The sequence below is a fragment of the Vulpes lagopus genome, chromosome 15 (genome assembly GCF_018345385.1).
Source record: "Vulpes lagopus strain Blue_001 chromosome 15, ASM1834538v1, whole genome shotgun sequence".
In the NCBI taxonomy this organism is placed as follows: Eukaryota; Metazoa; Chordata; class Mammalia; order Carnivora; family Canidae; genus Vulpes; species Vulpes lagopus.
Window position 1 is genome coordinate 9,073,853 of NC_054838.1, and position 15,160 is coordinate 9,089,012.

The window sequence follows — 15,160 nt, forward strand, 5'->3', positions numbered from 1 at the left end:
GCCAAAGTTCACTTTGAAAAGACTCCAAGGATAAGATACTTTAAATGCAAGGTAGACATGAAATTGAGAGCTATCTCGGGTGAAATCATCCTTAAATCCTTCATTTCCTGTAAGACTAGGTCACATATCTTAAGAATGTCTTTACTCATCCCTTCCTATTTACCAGAACTCTTCTTTAATTTGGACCTAGTTTCCAGTCTGGATTGGCATGTTTAGGGGGTTGGCCTTCCTAACTGCCAGGCTTTATCTAAAAACCAACCAACCAACCAACCTTCATAAAAACTTACATTTTTTTCTGACATAACCCATGCCTAAAGGATAAAGTCTTGAATTTCTTACCTTGGCATACAAAGCCATTCACAATCTGGATTACACTGATTTTCCCAGTCATTTACTGTCATTCCCAGCCTTCTAATCTAACACACTGGGGTCTTTCCAAGCCCTCACACCTTCATCATGCTTTTCCCTATTCAACCTGCAAGGCTTAGCTAAAATATTACCTCCTTAGTAAAGCCTACCCAGTTTCCCAAAGTGGTTTCTCTCTTCAGTCTCCGTTACTTCCATCACTTAATAACAGAGTACTCAACAGGGTATTTGTTTACACTTGGCTTTCCCAACAGATACATACTCTTCATTTCAAACATTCTCTACCTGCTCCACTGCTATTGCTTACAGTAGTTGTAGTGATAATACACTTGAAAAGCACTTTGCAAAACTGTAAGGTGTAAGAGATTCCACTATTACTGTTCTGATCTGAAGGAGAAATGGGAAGACTGAAGCTGAAAGGGATGTTGCCCCTTCTCTTTTACCAGTTCAAAGACCAAGTTTTTGACCCGTTGTAGCCATTATATGAAAGAGAATCAGTCACAAGGATGGGAGGTACTGCATACAGAATATTGTCACTGGTACTGTAATCAATGGTGACAGACGGTAGCTACACTTGTGGCAAACATACAGCATAACATGTAGACTTGCTGAATCACTATGTTGTACACGTGAAAGGAATACAACGTTGTATGTCAACTATACTTCAATACAAAAATAATTTTAAAAAAGCAAGAAAAAAAGGAAAGACAACCAGCTTGTACAATGGCTTTAAAAAAGAATGAGTAGCCTACCTGAGTAAATACCACACGTGAAAAATCACAAGATGTGTTAACAGTTAAAACAGTACCTACAAAAATTTTTTTTTTCCTGTAATTTTTAATACATCTGAAGTCTTAAACAGTGAGTTGATCCTATTAGGAACAAAATATGGCATGAGTCCAGAAACAAGAATGTGCCTTTTTTTTTTTTTTTTTTTTGCATGTAGGCTTTTCAGTCACTATGCAATGATTATCGATTCGCCAAGGACAGTAACAGTCAGATACTGGAGAAAAGGAGATATGAGAAACATCTTTTATTTTTTTCTAAAGAGGTGAAAATAAGTAAGATTTCTTATATTTCTCACTCGTAAGATTTTTAAACTCTTAAAAATGCAATTTCCTCTTTTCAAAGCACATGCCATCTTAAAAAAAAATCTTAGCAATGTACATTTGCACTCAAAGAAAAACATGCAGCGCCATTGTCTTTTGACAAAATTCTGCATAAAAAAACCCCACACAACTTTCTGCAAATATGTTCCCTCTTAATTATTTAGGGACTCCAAACCACAAACATTCAGTGCAACATTTATTGTTTCTTATTTCCGTAGGAAACACAGGACCAATGATGTCTTCTGACTATAACTGTTTCCTGATGGCTGAACAACAGTCTCCTTCTGCTTTACTTTAAAGTACTCTCTTTAACTTGCTGATGTAAGGTATAATTAGAATTCAGTACAACTTGAGGATCCAAGTGGAGGATGGAGGAGAAATACTTAAGGTGTACCCTGTGCCATAAACTTAGGAAAAAAATTTACAAAGAAAAAAAAACAAACCTCAGATTTTATCAATGCACCCTTTTAAAAAGTTTTTTTTTTTTTAATTTCTGAAAGCAGCTTAATGTGAATCAAAAGCAGTTCCTGAGTAACTGCAGTAAACAGTGTCTCTTTAAAATATATATATGTGTATATATACATATACATATATATATATATCTGCAACTTATTAGCTCATTTTGGTTCTGCCTTAATTTACCTCCTCAGCTTTGAGTTTTGTCACAGTTCCTTTCCTTTCAGTTCACAATGTGCAAGAACAACAGCATCAGCTCCGAGAGTTGGCATGGTGCAGATGTTTGTCACTTCTGTGCGATCATCGGCATGTCTCAGCCAGGTTTCCAGAGTCACTGCAGGTCACAGTTCTCTTAATTTCACAAAACCTGCGAGAGCCACAGATACTTCACGTTTTCTTCATCAGACGCCGTGACTGCCACTTGTGGAGCTTGTTGTAGGCTGTCTGGAGCATCTCTTCTATGTGACTTACCAACTGAAAAACAAAGCAAGACACTTAAGCAATAACTGGGCAAAGGCTGGGGAGGTTAACCGTTCTGATCCAGATCTGGCACATACTTCAGAGTATAGTTTCCAAGCTCATTTCTATTACTCTGATGAGGCAACCTGCAAGCCCTTTGTGGAGGTATTTTCAGACACACTGGTGGGATAGAGGCTGGACATTCATCTGCTTTGGCCTGTTATTAACTAGCTATAGGACACCATGGAAGTTGAAACTGAGCTCTAGACCTCAGTTTCTTCTGTCAAATGAGGCTGATTGATAGTTTCTAGATTTAAACATTAGTCTGGGGATCCCTGGGTGGCGCAGCAGTTTGGCGCCTGCCTTTGGCCCAGGGCGCGATCCTGGAGACCCCAGATCAAATCCCATGTCGGGCTCCCGGTGCATGGAGCCTGCTTCTCCCTCTGCCTATGTCTCTGCCTCTCTCTCTCTCTCTCTGTGTGACTATCATAAATAAATAAAAAATTAAAAAAAAAAACTTAAAAAAAATAAACAGTCTGTTGACTAAGGACAGGATGGTGGCATCAACATTATTTTATAGAACATTTGAAAAAAAATGGCTTACTCTCCTGAAGATCTTTAAAAAAAAAAAGCAACAGATTTTTATTTATTTGAGAGAGAGAATGAGCAGGGGCAGGGGCAGAGGGAGAAGCAGACTTCCTGCTGAACAGGGAATCTGATGCAGGGCTCCATTACAGGACTACAGGATCATGAGCTGAAGGCAGGTGCTTAACTGACTGAGCCACACAGGCACCCCTCTCTCCTTAAGGTTCTGATGTAGCAGGTCTGCCACAAGATCAGGAAGCTGATGTTCAAAAGCTCCTGTAGCTAATTTTGTTGCACAGCCAATCTTGTGAAGTATTTTTCTATGTTTTTTTAATGGTCTTTTCCAGCTCCAATGTTAGGGAATTTCAATGTTACTCAGTAAATTAAAGAAAATCTTAATGGTGTCAATCAGTACTTCACCTTAAGTATTATGTCACACCTTAGGTCAGAACTATACATCTTGAATAGAAAAGGATTTTCACCCTTGTTATGGATATAACTAGAGGTCAACAGGATCACACTGATTAAAGTTGATAAAGACTCCTGAAGGAAAATGTCTTTGGAGTATCTGTTTCTTTGGAGACGGACAGTATTTATGTGGTTGGAACTAACAGTCTTATAAAGTCTGCAAGTCAGTTCTGGCAGTATGCAATGGCGACAGGAAGTCCTTAATTCTTTTAGCATGTCAATAACTTAGATTCAATCTGAGATGGAATAAAAAAAAAAACAAACCACCAACACGCTTATTTACCCCATCTGTTATCATTATGGTGGGGATGGGGGTAAGGAGAAAAAGTATTATGTTATTTAGTTGGAAATAACATTGGAAAGTATATAAAAATCATTTATTTTGCTTGACGGGCACCAGTGGTTCCCTAGTGCCAGTGAGAAGAGATGAATGCCATAACCTCTTGTGAGGTTGTACAGGCATACCTTGTTTTATAATGCTTATCATGCTTCTCAGTGGTTTTTTTAATCACAAATTGAAGATTTGGGGCAACACTGCATCAACTGAGTCTACGAGGGAAAAGCCAGTTTCCCAAGGGCATTCATTCACCTTGTGTCTCTGTGTCACATTTTAGTAATGCTTACAACATTTCAAACTTTTTCATGTAATCTGTGACAGTGTGACTTTGATGTTTCTGCAACTAGTTTTGGGGCACCATAAAGCATGCCTGTATGATGGTAAACTTTAAATCGATAAATGCTGTGTCCTCTGACTGCTGCACTGACTGGCTGTTCCCCTCTCTCTCCCCTGTCTTCAGAACTCCCTATTTGCTGACACACAACGCTGAAAATAGGCCAATTAACAGCCCTACAATGGCCTCTAAGTGTTCAAGTGAAAGGAAGAGTCACACAACTCCCACGGTAAAACAAAACTTCCTCTTAGTGAGGAAGGGGTGTTGAAAGTTGAAACAGGCTGAAAGCTAAGCCTCACTGTGTCAGTTAGCCAAGTTGTGAACGCAAAGGAAGAGTTCTTGAAAAAAAATTGTTATTCCTGTGAAAATATGAATGGTAAGAAAGCAAAACAGCCTTATTGCTGATATGAAGTTTTAGTGGTCTGGACAGAAGCTCAAACCAGTCACAACGTTGCCTTTAGCCAAAGCCTAATGCAGAGGAAGGTCTTAACTCTCTTCAGTTCTATGAAGGCTGAGAGAAGTGAAGAAACTGTAGAGAAAAAGTCCAAAGCCATCAAAGTTGGGCCATTACCTTTAAGGAAAGAAACCATCTCTGTAACAAAGTGCAAGGGTGAAGCAGCAAGTGCTGATGTATAAGGTACAGCAGGTTATCCAGAAGATCTAGCTAAGTTAATTAACAAATGCGGCTAAATTAACCAATAGATTTTCAATATAGACAAAACAGCCTTCTACTGGAAGATGACATCCACGACTCTCATAGCTAGAGAGAAAACTTCAAAGGACACACTGATTCTCTTATTAGGAGCTAATGCAGTTGGTGACTTTGACAATGTACCTGGTCACTCAAGAGCTCTGATGAAGATGTGCAAGATGAATGTTGTTTCCATGCCTGCTAACCCAACATTTATTTATTCCATAGCCTGTAAGTTAAGGAGTAATTCTGACTCCTAAGTCTAATTATTTAAGAAATACAATTCCCAAGGCCATAGCTGCCATTGACAGGGATTACTCTGATGGATCTAGGCGAAGTAAAATGAAAACCTTCTGGAAAGGATTCACCATTCTAGATGCCATTAAGAATATTCATGATTCCTGGGAAGAGGTTAAAATACCAACATTAACATGAATTTGGAAGAAGTAACTGCAAAGTAAAGGAAATAGAGAACTACAATTAGAAGTAGAGCCTGAAGATGCGACTAAATGACTGCCATCTCAATAAAACTTGAATGAATGAGGAGTTGTTTCTCAGGTATGAGCAAAGATAGTAGTAGTTTCCTGAGATGGAATCTATTCCTGGTAAAGATGCTGTGAAGACTGTTGAAATGACAACAGGATATTTATTTACATAAATTTAGCTGATAAAGCAGAATTTGAGAAGGGTGACTCTGAAGCAAACTTCACTGTTATCTTATTTTTAAAAACTGCTACCAGCCACCCCAACCTTCAGCAGCCACCAACACAGAAATAAGATCCTTCGCCAGCAAAAAAGATTGACTCTCTGAAAGTTCAGGTGGATAGCAATTTTAGCCATAAAGTTTTTTAAATTAAGGGAGGTACAATGTTTCTAAAGATATAATGTTATTGCATACTTAAAAAAAATTTTTTTTTTTCATTCACAAGAGACAGAGAGAGAGAGAGGCAGACACAGGCAGAGAGAGAAGCAGGGTCCATGCAGGGAGCCTGACGTGGGACTCGATCCCGGGACTCCAGGATCACACCCTGGGCCGAAAGCAGGCTCTAAACTGCTGAGCCACCCAGGGATCCCAGTTATTGGATATTTAATAAACTATAGGAGAATGTAAACAATTTGTACATGCACTAGGAAACAGAAAAATTCATTTGAATCACTTTACTGAGGTGATCTGGAACCAAATGCTCAACATCTTTGAGGTTATGTATGCATGGGGCTTCAGAATCCTTTTTTCCACAGTGTTCCAGGCAGTTACAACTGAGAAGACAACACATAAATTGAAACCCATGTGCTGTCCTTGCTCTCATATAGGAAGAAACTTCAAGCTTCTTTCCTGATTTTTAGTACTATAGTTCTATTCTGAGAAAAACCATGTAGAATGTTCATGGAATAAATACTAAAAAACCTTACTGATGAAGAATTTTCAGCTTTTTTTTTTTTTAATTTTTTTTATTTATGATAGAGAGAGAGAGAGAGAGGCAGAGACATAGGCCCCTAGGCCTCATAGAGAGGGAGAAGCAGGCTCCATGCACTGGGAGCCCGACGTGGGATTCGATCCCGCATCTCCAGGATCGCGCCCTGGGCCAAAGGCAGGCGCCAAACTGCTGCGCCACCCAGGGATCCCGAATTTTCAGCTTTCAATTATAAAACTCCTCCTTTTGATTAGCCCATTTACTGAAATACTAAATCCTAAAATTGTATATATTCTTCTTTCCCAGTCATCTCAGAGGGAATTGCATAACACATACAAAAAAACCAATCTTGAGTGGTTGCTCTAGCCTTGCATTAAAAACAATGTTAAAAATCCTGAGCACAAAGTGACACTTTTCACCCACTACCGCACCCCCAGCCCTGCGCTGCTGTAAGCAATTAGGGTAGGTGAAGGCAGACCATTAGGCAGCAACTTTAAGGTTTACTGTTACAGAGTAGCAATTCTGCCTTTCTTGGCAGGGTTAAGTTTTCAAAATAATTTTTTAGGAAATATATGTAGGTTTCTAAATCTATAAAAGCACAGAGATGATTAGAGCTCCTTGACTGGCTCAATTGGCAGAGCAGTAACTCCTGATTTAGGATTGTGAGTTCAAGCCCTATAGAGCTTACTTAAAATGAACTTAAACCCATGGAGTTCATTATTATAAATGCCTGGGTTAGTTGTGGACTTGGAAGACTGTGAAGGAGGGGTAGGCAACTGGATAGGGAATGCCTACGGGTACTGGTATTGTTCCATTTCTTATGGCGATTTATGCATAGATCCTTGTTTTGAAGTGTTACGTATTTTATATACTCTTGAATGTATGGTACATTTTCATTTAAAAAATAGTACCCTTGAGAAGCTCCTGAGCGAGAGCCCCACACTGGGTACAGAGATTACTAAAAAAAAAACAAAAACAAAAACAAAAAAAACCCCCAAAAAACCAAAACCAAACTGTACTCTAAGCAACAGAAAAAACAAATGAACCCAAAAAACCAAAAAAACCAACATGTACTCTGAGCAATAGAAAAAACCAAACTGTACTCTGAGCAATAGAAAAAACAAATGAACCCAATTTATCTACTCATTCACATGAAAACAAAATTAATCCCATAATTTTGTGACACAGAGAAAGAAAATCAGGCCAAAATCACATTGTTGCCTTACATTTGTGCTTAAATACTGTCTCCGAATCTTTTCTTGGAATGGGCAGAGCTTCGTAACTTGAAATCGCTCCAAATTACTTTTCATTTTCACTACCTAAAGACGATGACAGAAATAAATTAGAGAAATCTTAGAGAACCTATGGGAGGTAAGATAGAAACACAGGAAGGTTACTTTTTTTTAATAGATTAATTGGCTTTAGGAATTTATATTAAATTCCTGAATACTGAATTTCTGGGTCAAAACATTTTTTAAACAAGGTAGTACAAATTTAATGAAGAAAGGACTCTTAGCAACACGGCCATCACGGATCATTTTAAATTTTTTATTTTAAAAACCATAGATAAAAAAATGCTCTTTCACTGTAGCTTTGAAGATTATTTGAATACTAGGGAGTATGAAAATGTCCTCTTAGGTTTGCTGAGCCAAGTGCATTCTTTAGTGAGGTGCCTGTTAAAAATCTTTTGACTATTATTTTTAATGGGGCATTTAATCTTTTTTTTTTTTTTAGAGGGTTGTTTAAAAGAGCAATCTATACAGTTCAATTACTACTATTAATACTATATATATTTTCTATTTGTCAACTGTCCTTTAATTGGTTAAAAAAGGATTTTAGTGTTATATAGCTAGTGCTGTATTTGTTGTCAGGCTCAGTTTGAATTTCGCTACCTCTAAAAAATAAACCAAATAAATAATTTTACATATATAACTTGTTTTGGGTCTCTGTCCTTCATTGCTCCTAGTTGATTTGAGCTAGACACAAGTTTTAAGATGCCAACTATAGGTTATAGAAATGGCCTGGATCTAAAGTTTATTTATAAAATGGGTTTCAAAACCTACTCCATTAAGATGTTGTAGGCTTAAATTAACATATGCAAGTAGTTATCTGAATGTCTAGCACATGGTAAATACTCAATACAATTTTGATTTCAAAATAACACCCTACTAAGTCATACTACCAGAGAGCTGGCTGTTTGGAATTATTCTGACCTTTTCTTCTAGGAATGGTGTATTAACAGGAAAGCAGGACCAGAAGTGCCGTAGAAGTTCCCCAACAGCCACATAAAGGTGTTTCAATTCAGACTGAATATCATTTGGCACCATCTCTGCCGAAGAAAGAATTGGATAAAAGTTATTTCCACATATGTATAGTCTCTGAAAGAACGATCACTCACAAAATAAATATGATCATGTGTTCTTTGCCAATGCTAAACCAGGATGTGCTATTCAGAGATAAGTTAATGATTTTGTGGCTAACAGATCTTAAAATTTAAATTCCCTTAGATTTTGGAATAATTTTCAGGTTTCCTTTTATTCTAAGAGGCTGGAAAGTAAAAAAGAAAGCTTTTAGTATGATTAAGGAGACTAGCAATGTACTGCTGTTTGTAATATTAGGATAATTAATGAAACCTAACTCTTGTCTAAGTAGGATCTATATGCATAAAAACATAAGTTCCAGAAATGCTCCCAAAAAACAGAATATAATTTTTGCATTCCTCTCAACTTGCTCTTTAGAGTTTATTTAAGTAAAGGGACAGCAAAGAAAGTGGCCCAGCACATACGGTTTATGGCTTGCTGTGTCCCTCCCTGCATAAGTGCTCCTCCAGGTGATAGCGTTGTGATAGTACTACTGGCAGCACTACTTGAGAGAACCTGAAAGAAATGAAGACACAGAAAAGTGGTTTTCCTCTTCTTGCCATCTTTCTTACTTGTTTTACGGCAAAACATTCAGTACATCTTTATTCCTGTATCAACAATATACAATTTATAGCAGCCAGAGTGAATTATTTTGCATGAGGCCAGAAAAAAATACCTACCAGTCTTCCAGCGAAACAAGCAAGTCTATAGAACTCAAAACTCACACTTTGGCTAGTAAAGCACTTTCTTAAGCACCAACTCAACTAAACTTGTGAACTTTTACCAATGAAGGTAAAATTGAGTTTAAGAAAACAAGCAAAAACAATATGATGTGTACTAGCCGGTAGCGGCGGGGGGGGGGGGGGGGGCGCGGGAACAGAGCCGTTTTCCAAAGGAGTGAATATACTTGCCAAAAGGGGAAAAAACATACTCCCCACTGTATCAGTATCAATAGTTAAGGAAATAATTGACCTATGTATTCAGTGAATGCTTAACAAGTGCCAGGCACTGTGGTTATAGAGGAACAAATCATTTGTTGAATAGTTCAAGTGCAGGACCAGTATGTGCAAGGCTTTTCAATGATGTTTTTGCAAGTAGAAATCTATGGGTATAAGGGACTGGCTGAAAATAAATTTTCAACCTGGCCTCAGGGTACAGGACATGACAACAATGAGTGAAGAGAACATGGGAGTTCATGTTATTCCTATTTCTTTTTGTCAGAAATTTAATGTGTTGGACCCAGAAGTTTCACTGACTGTTGAGTTTGCTGACTAGCCATGGGCTGCACTCAGGTACACACACCCAAAGAGAGATAACTTCCTGGGCATTCCTGAGTCAATTCATGTGTCTTAGATATTAAATCATTTTGGGGATGCAGAGTAGGTGTGGGGAAAACTTTAAATATCTAAGATTGACCACAGCTTAAAAACAACCAGGAGAGGGATCCCTGGGTGGCGCAGCGGTTTGGCGCCTGCCTTTGGCCCAGGGCGCGATCCTGGAGACCTGGGATCGAATCCCACATCGGGCTCCCGGTGCATGGAGCCTGCTTCTCCCTCTGCCTATGTCTCTGCCTCTCTCTCTCTCTCTCTCTGTGACTATCATAAATAAATTAAAAAAAAAAAAAAACAAAAACAACCAGGAGAGTCTATCTGGGCCCAAGGGCCAGATGTTGAGCAGTTATATACCAAGAAGAAAAAAAAGTAGTCAAATAATCTCAAATGTATTATGTGTACATACATGTACATACCTATATTTCTCAGCTCTGATCATGGGACAATAACACTAGCAGTAAATGATACCCCAAAAGCAATGAAAACACTGCACCCAGGTCTTTGTTTCTTTCTTTTTAAATTCTACACCAAGAGAGAGAATCCCAAGCAGGCTCTGTACTGAGGGCAGAGTCCGACTTAGGGCTCAATCACACCATGCTGATACCAAGACCCCAGAAATCAAGAGTGTGGCATTTAACTGACTGCACCACCCAGGCACCCCCAGATCTTTGGCTTCTAAATCTACACAGCACTAAAGAAGATTCCATGGCTGGGGCAGAGAAAGCATAAGATGAACCTGGAAGATCTATCTCATTGTTCCATAAAGTAAGGTACTCAAAAATTGATGAAGAAATCATCAGAAAGATACAGGAGCCAGTGTGAGGGGCATGGGAAGGTACTAACTACAAAGAGGCATGGGTACATTTTTGGGGATGACAAAACTGCTTTTTGACTTGTGTTGGTGGTTACCGAACTGCATATGTTTATTAAAATTTGCAAAAGAGACTAAAAAAAATGTACATTTTATAATTTACTGCATGTAAATTATACCTTAGTTTAACAAAAAGACAGCAACAGTTAATAACCCAGAGAATAATGTAAGAACCCATGAATCCATTCTGATATAAATGCAAGAGAAGGAAAGGCAAGCTCTTCATCTTAGCAAAGTGTCAATAAATGTAGAAGGAATAATGGGATTAGAAAATCACCATTTGGGGCACCTGAGTGGCTCAGTCAGTTGGGCGTCCAACTCTTAAGATTCTCTCCCTTTCCCTCTGCTCCTCCCACTGCTTGTGCACTCTCTCAAAGACAAAAAAAAAAAAAAAAAAAATCACCATTTAACTACCATGGTAAGAATAAAAAATGGATTCTAAAAAACTGTGGGTAATAGTTTGATAAGAAACAGAATAGTTACATAGTCTTAAAAGTATTGCTCAAGGGGCACCTGGGTGGCTCAATGGGTTAAGCCTCTCCCTTTGGCTCAGATCATGATCTTAGGGTCCTGGGATTGAGCCCTGTATCAGGCTCAGTGGGGAGTCTGCTTCTCCCTCTGCCCTTCCTCCCCACTCATCATGCTGTTTTTCTCTCTCTCTCTCTCTCTGAAATAAATAAAATCTTAAAAAAAAAAAAAAGTATCTCTCAAAATAAGTCATTACAAAGGGAAAAACAGTAACTTTTTGGTGGAGAAACCAGGTAGATACTACCTTACCCAAGTGGTCAGAAGTTAGGAAAAATAAATACGTGCCTGATAGGATATAGTGAGGATAACACATCACTTCTGTGGTATTCCTGCCAAAAATGCATAATGTGAATCCAATCATGAGGAAACATAACAGAAACTCCAATTAAGGGCACGTCACAAAAACTGGCTCTACTCAAATATCAAGACCATGAAACTGTAAAACGATTCCATTTGAAAGGAGACTAAAGGGATACGCGAGAACCAAAGAAAACTTGGAACCTGACTTGGATGCTGGACCAAAAAAGTTTTCTTTGCTGTGAGGGACACTGCTGGTACAACTGGTAACATTTTTGTAAGACCTAAAGAATAACAATGCTTTATCAGTGTTAACTTATCATTTCTGTAATTATATTGTGTTATTTATGAGGAATGTTTTGTTTTAGGAAATACAAACTGAAATATTTCAGAGTTTCTAATCTCAAAATAGGCCAGAAAACATTCTTTTGGCAACTTTCTGTAAATTTGAGATTACTTCAAAATAAAAAGCAAAAAAATAAGTTCCAATACGTGACAAGTATTATAAAACATATATGAACTCTGCCTCGGGGTTTACAAAAACAGACATGCCCCCATGCCCTGCCCCAAACTTGTTCTGGGCATGCTGAGAATTGCTTTACAGAGATAATGAAATCTGAGCTGAGTTTTGAATAATTATTATTAGGGGCAGAACAGACTAAGGGCATTCTAAGAAGAGAGAAAGCCTGAGCTTTCTCTGTTTTCTAGGTAGTTTAGTGTGTTTGGCTGGAGAGAAGACTCTTGGTTGTGTGGAAGGGAATGGTGGAGATACAGCTGGAATGCAAACTGGAGATGTGAATCCGGGCCACAACGTAAAGGCTCTGGCACACCAGATAAAGGCATTCAGACGATTCCTATGTCAATGAAAGGGGACAGTAAAGGTTTTAAGCTGCAGGGTGATAAGATTAAATTTCTGTTTTTAGAAAGATAACCTGTAGAGGCATTGTGGAAAATTGATCAAGTGTGCTTAAACCAATGTTGTGCGAATCAAGAAATACTGAAGAATGGACAGAACTTGCCGAAGAATTTAAGTATGAATAAGAAAATAAAGACCTGATAATAAGCTCTATTTTATATATTCTAGTTTGAGATCATGCAGAATATCTAGATAGTGATGTCCAGGAGTGTTTCGGAAATCTGGGAAATTTTCCCAATAACACTGGGTACGTGGAAGGAAAAAATTAGCAATCACAAAACTTATGTTATTTTTTATTACATCTTAACTTCAGATGCTTCTTAAGTATGCCAAATATCTTTTTTTCCCTACCTCTTGGTTATTTTAAAATCTATTTAGCAGAAATATGCCTTTAAACCCAATTAAAACAGTTTATATAGTTCAATACAGTTGTGCTCATAAACGGAGGAAAGAACTATGGGAATTCTGGTTTTCAAACTGTACAAGTCACATACCTGAGTTAATTTGGGTGTATAAGCTTCCATTTCTTGCCTAATACTTTGAAAAGAATTAATAATGTCCTGACTTGTTGCATATTGTAGTGACTGGATTGGAGTTGGACCGTGATAATACCTGAAGATTAGCAAAGAATAAATTACTCATCACACAGAATAAAGGCGCTCAACATTTGCCCTTCAAATATTTCAGCAGTCTTCATATAAGTTGTCCCCAAAGGAAAAAACAATAATACATTTAAACAGATTTCAATAAAGTAACTCAATTTTTATGGGGGTAATAAAAAAATAGCACAGAGAACCACCTTTTATCTTAGCTTTTATCATTTAGCATCCTTTTCTGAAATGCACAAATTTTCAAGGAAAGAATATACTGTATTTATATGGTAACAAAGGGATAGAAAACGTGGGTTCTACACTTGCAGAATACACTCTGCAGTGACTTGTGTTATAGAACTGTTGTGCCTTAAGTTAATTTGATATTGACCAAACTTACCTATCTGACTTCTTGAGGTTTAGTGCAATCGTTTTTATGGAATTATTTTTTCCCAAGTCTTCATATTCAATGGACTCTTGTAACTTTGCCTGTAATCATCAATACAGCACTTTTTATGTTAACTTTTCCGTACAAAAGTAATAAATGTGACTGAAAAAGTACCACTATAGAGTAAAATATGAAGTCTTCCCACCATGAGATTCGATTCCTAGAAATGAATGTTCTACAACTTGTTGAACTAATTTTTTCACCAACCACTCAGAGTACCTGTTTTCTTCCTACACTCTGAAGTACACTTCCTACACATCTTAAGTATTACTGAACTTCTAGTTTTTAGCAGTCTGACAGGTGAAGATGGTGTATTTTACTATTTTTCTACCAAATAAGTAAGACTAATTTATTGTATGTGTTGTAAATACTTTTTCTTTTACTTGGGTGGGTTTTTTTTTTTTTTTTTTTGGTTTTAATTATTTCTTTCTTACTTATTATTCTGTGGATTAAATCTTTTGCCTAACTTTGATCCACTTAGGATTTATTGTGGAATAAGGAATCTGAGTTGTTTTAACAGTCTTCCCAACAGCATTTATAGAATGTCATTTCCCATGCATTATGAAACAGCATGTTTATCACGTATATTTAATTCTTCCAGGTATTTGGGTTTACTTCTGTACTCTCTCTTCTGGTTTCTGTACTCTCTATTTTGGTTGTACTAATCTGTTTTCTCCTGTACTAGTAGTAACAGACTGCTAAATTTCTACAGCCTATATGTTAATTATAAAAGAAATAAAGCAATCTACATATGGCTATTTGTGAAAATAATTCTACAACATTTCATCCTTTACATAGCTGTGAAATTCATCTGGTCAAACCTTCATCTATAGCTACCAAGACTAGGACCAAAATATTTAGGTTATTAAATAACCTGAAAACTTAGTATCTGAAATTACCCATTTGGACAGTTTGAATATTCCCCTGGTAGTATAGGAACACAATATTCAGAATAAACACATTCACCAGTCCCACTTTACCTAAACCCAGAATTTTTTTTCTCAACTCTATACCCTTTTACCAACTTCAAGGCATATAGAAATCTTCATTAATTTTCACATAAATCAAGCTCATTTCTACCCCTGCTGTTGCTTCACCTAAGTCATATTCCTTTCTAACCTCCCATGATAACCCAAATCCCATACTTTTGCCAAAGTCTCATTCGATGACCTGATTCTCATACCTAACCGAAAACTCCATAAAAATACTCTTATTACTTCAGAATCTCTCATTCTATAAAACCCTTCTACAGAACATTCATCAGACTATTTATTTCAAACTATTGATTTCAAATAATGTCTAGAGTCAGCATTATTGAACACTGTGAAAATCCACACAAACCATGATTTTTTTTTCAAACCATGATTTTTGACAACTCTTTAATTACCAACTGTCAAATGTACTTAGTGTAATAGTACTGCAAAGAAAAGCATCACTTCCTAGATTTCCTCTTAAACTCCTCTCTATAACTTTCATTTTATTTTCACTTTTCTTAATCAGAAAAAAAACTATTCAACTCATAATAAGATATTTTTTAAAGGAGTGCACTTGTGATGATCACTGGGTATTATATATAAGTATCGAATTACTAAATTGTAGGGG

The 15,160-nt window shown here is 37.2% G+C and overlaps 1 protein-coding gene across 1 annotated transcript in view; it reads right to left on the reverse strand.

Annotated features, from left to right (window-relative positions):
• Window positions 1-1,384: 1,384 nt before the first annotated feature.
• The window catches only part of GTF2H1 (general transcription factor IIH subunit 1), a 36,738-nt gene continuing 22,962 nt past the window's right edge, over window positions 1,385-15,160 (reverse strand). The window contains exons 10-15 of the mRNA XM_041730021.1: window positions 13,511-13,599; window positions 13,015-13,132; window positions 9,003-9,093; window positions 8,431-8,546; window positions 7,444-7,536; window positions 1,385-2,405 (exon numbers count right to left, since the gene is read on the reverse strand). Coding sequence (XP_041585955.1) covers window positions 2,319-2,405; window positions 7,444-7,536; window positions 8,431-8,546; window positions 9,003-9,093; window positions 13,015-13,132; window positions 13,511-13,599 — 594 coding nt within the window. The 3' untranslated portion in view covers window positions 1,385-2,318. The remainder of the gene's footprint in view (window positions 2,406-7,443; window positions 7,537-8,430; window positions 8,547-9,002; window positions 9,094-13,014; window positions 13,133-13,510; window positions 13,600-15,160) is intronic.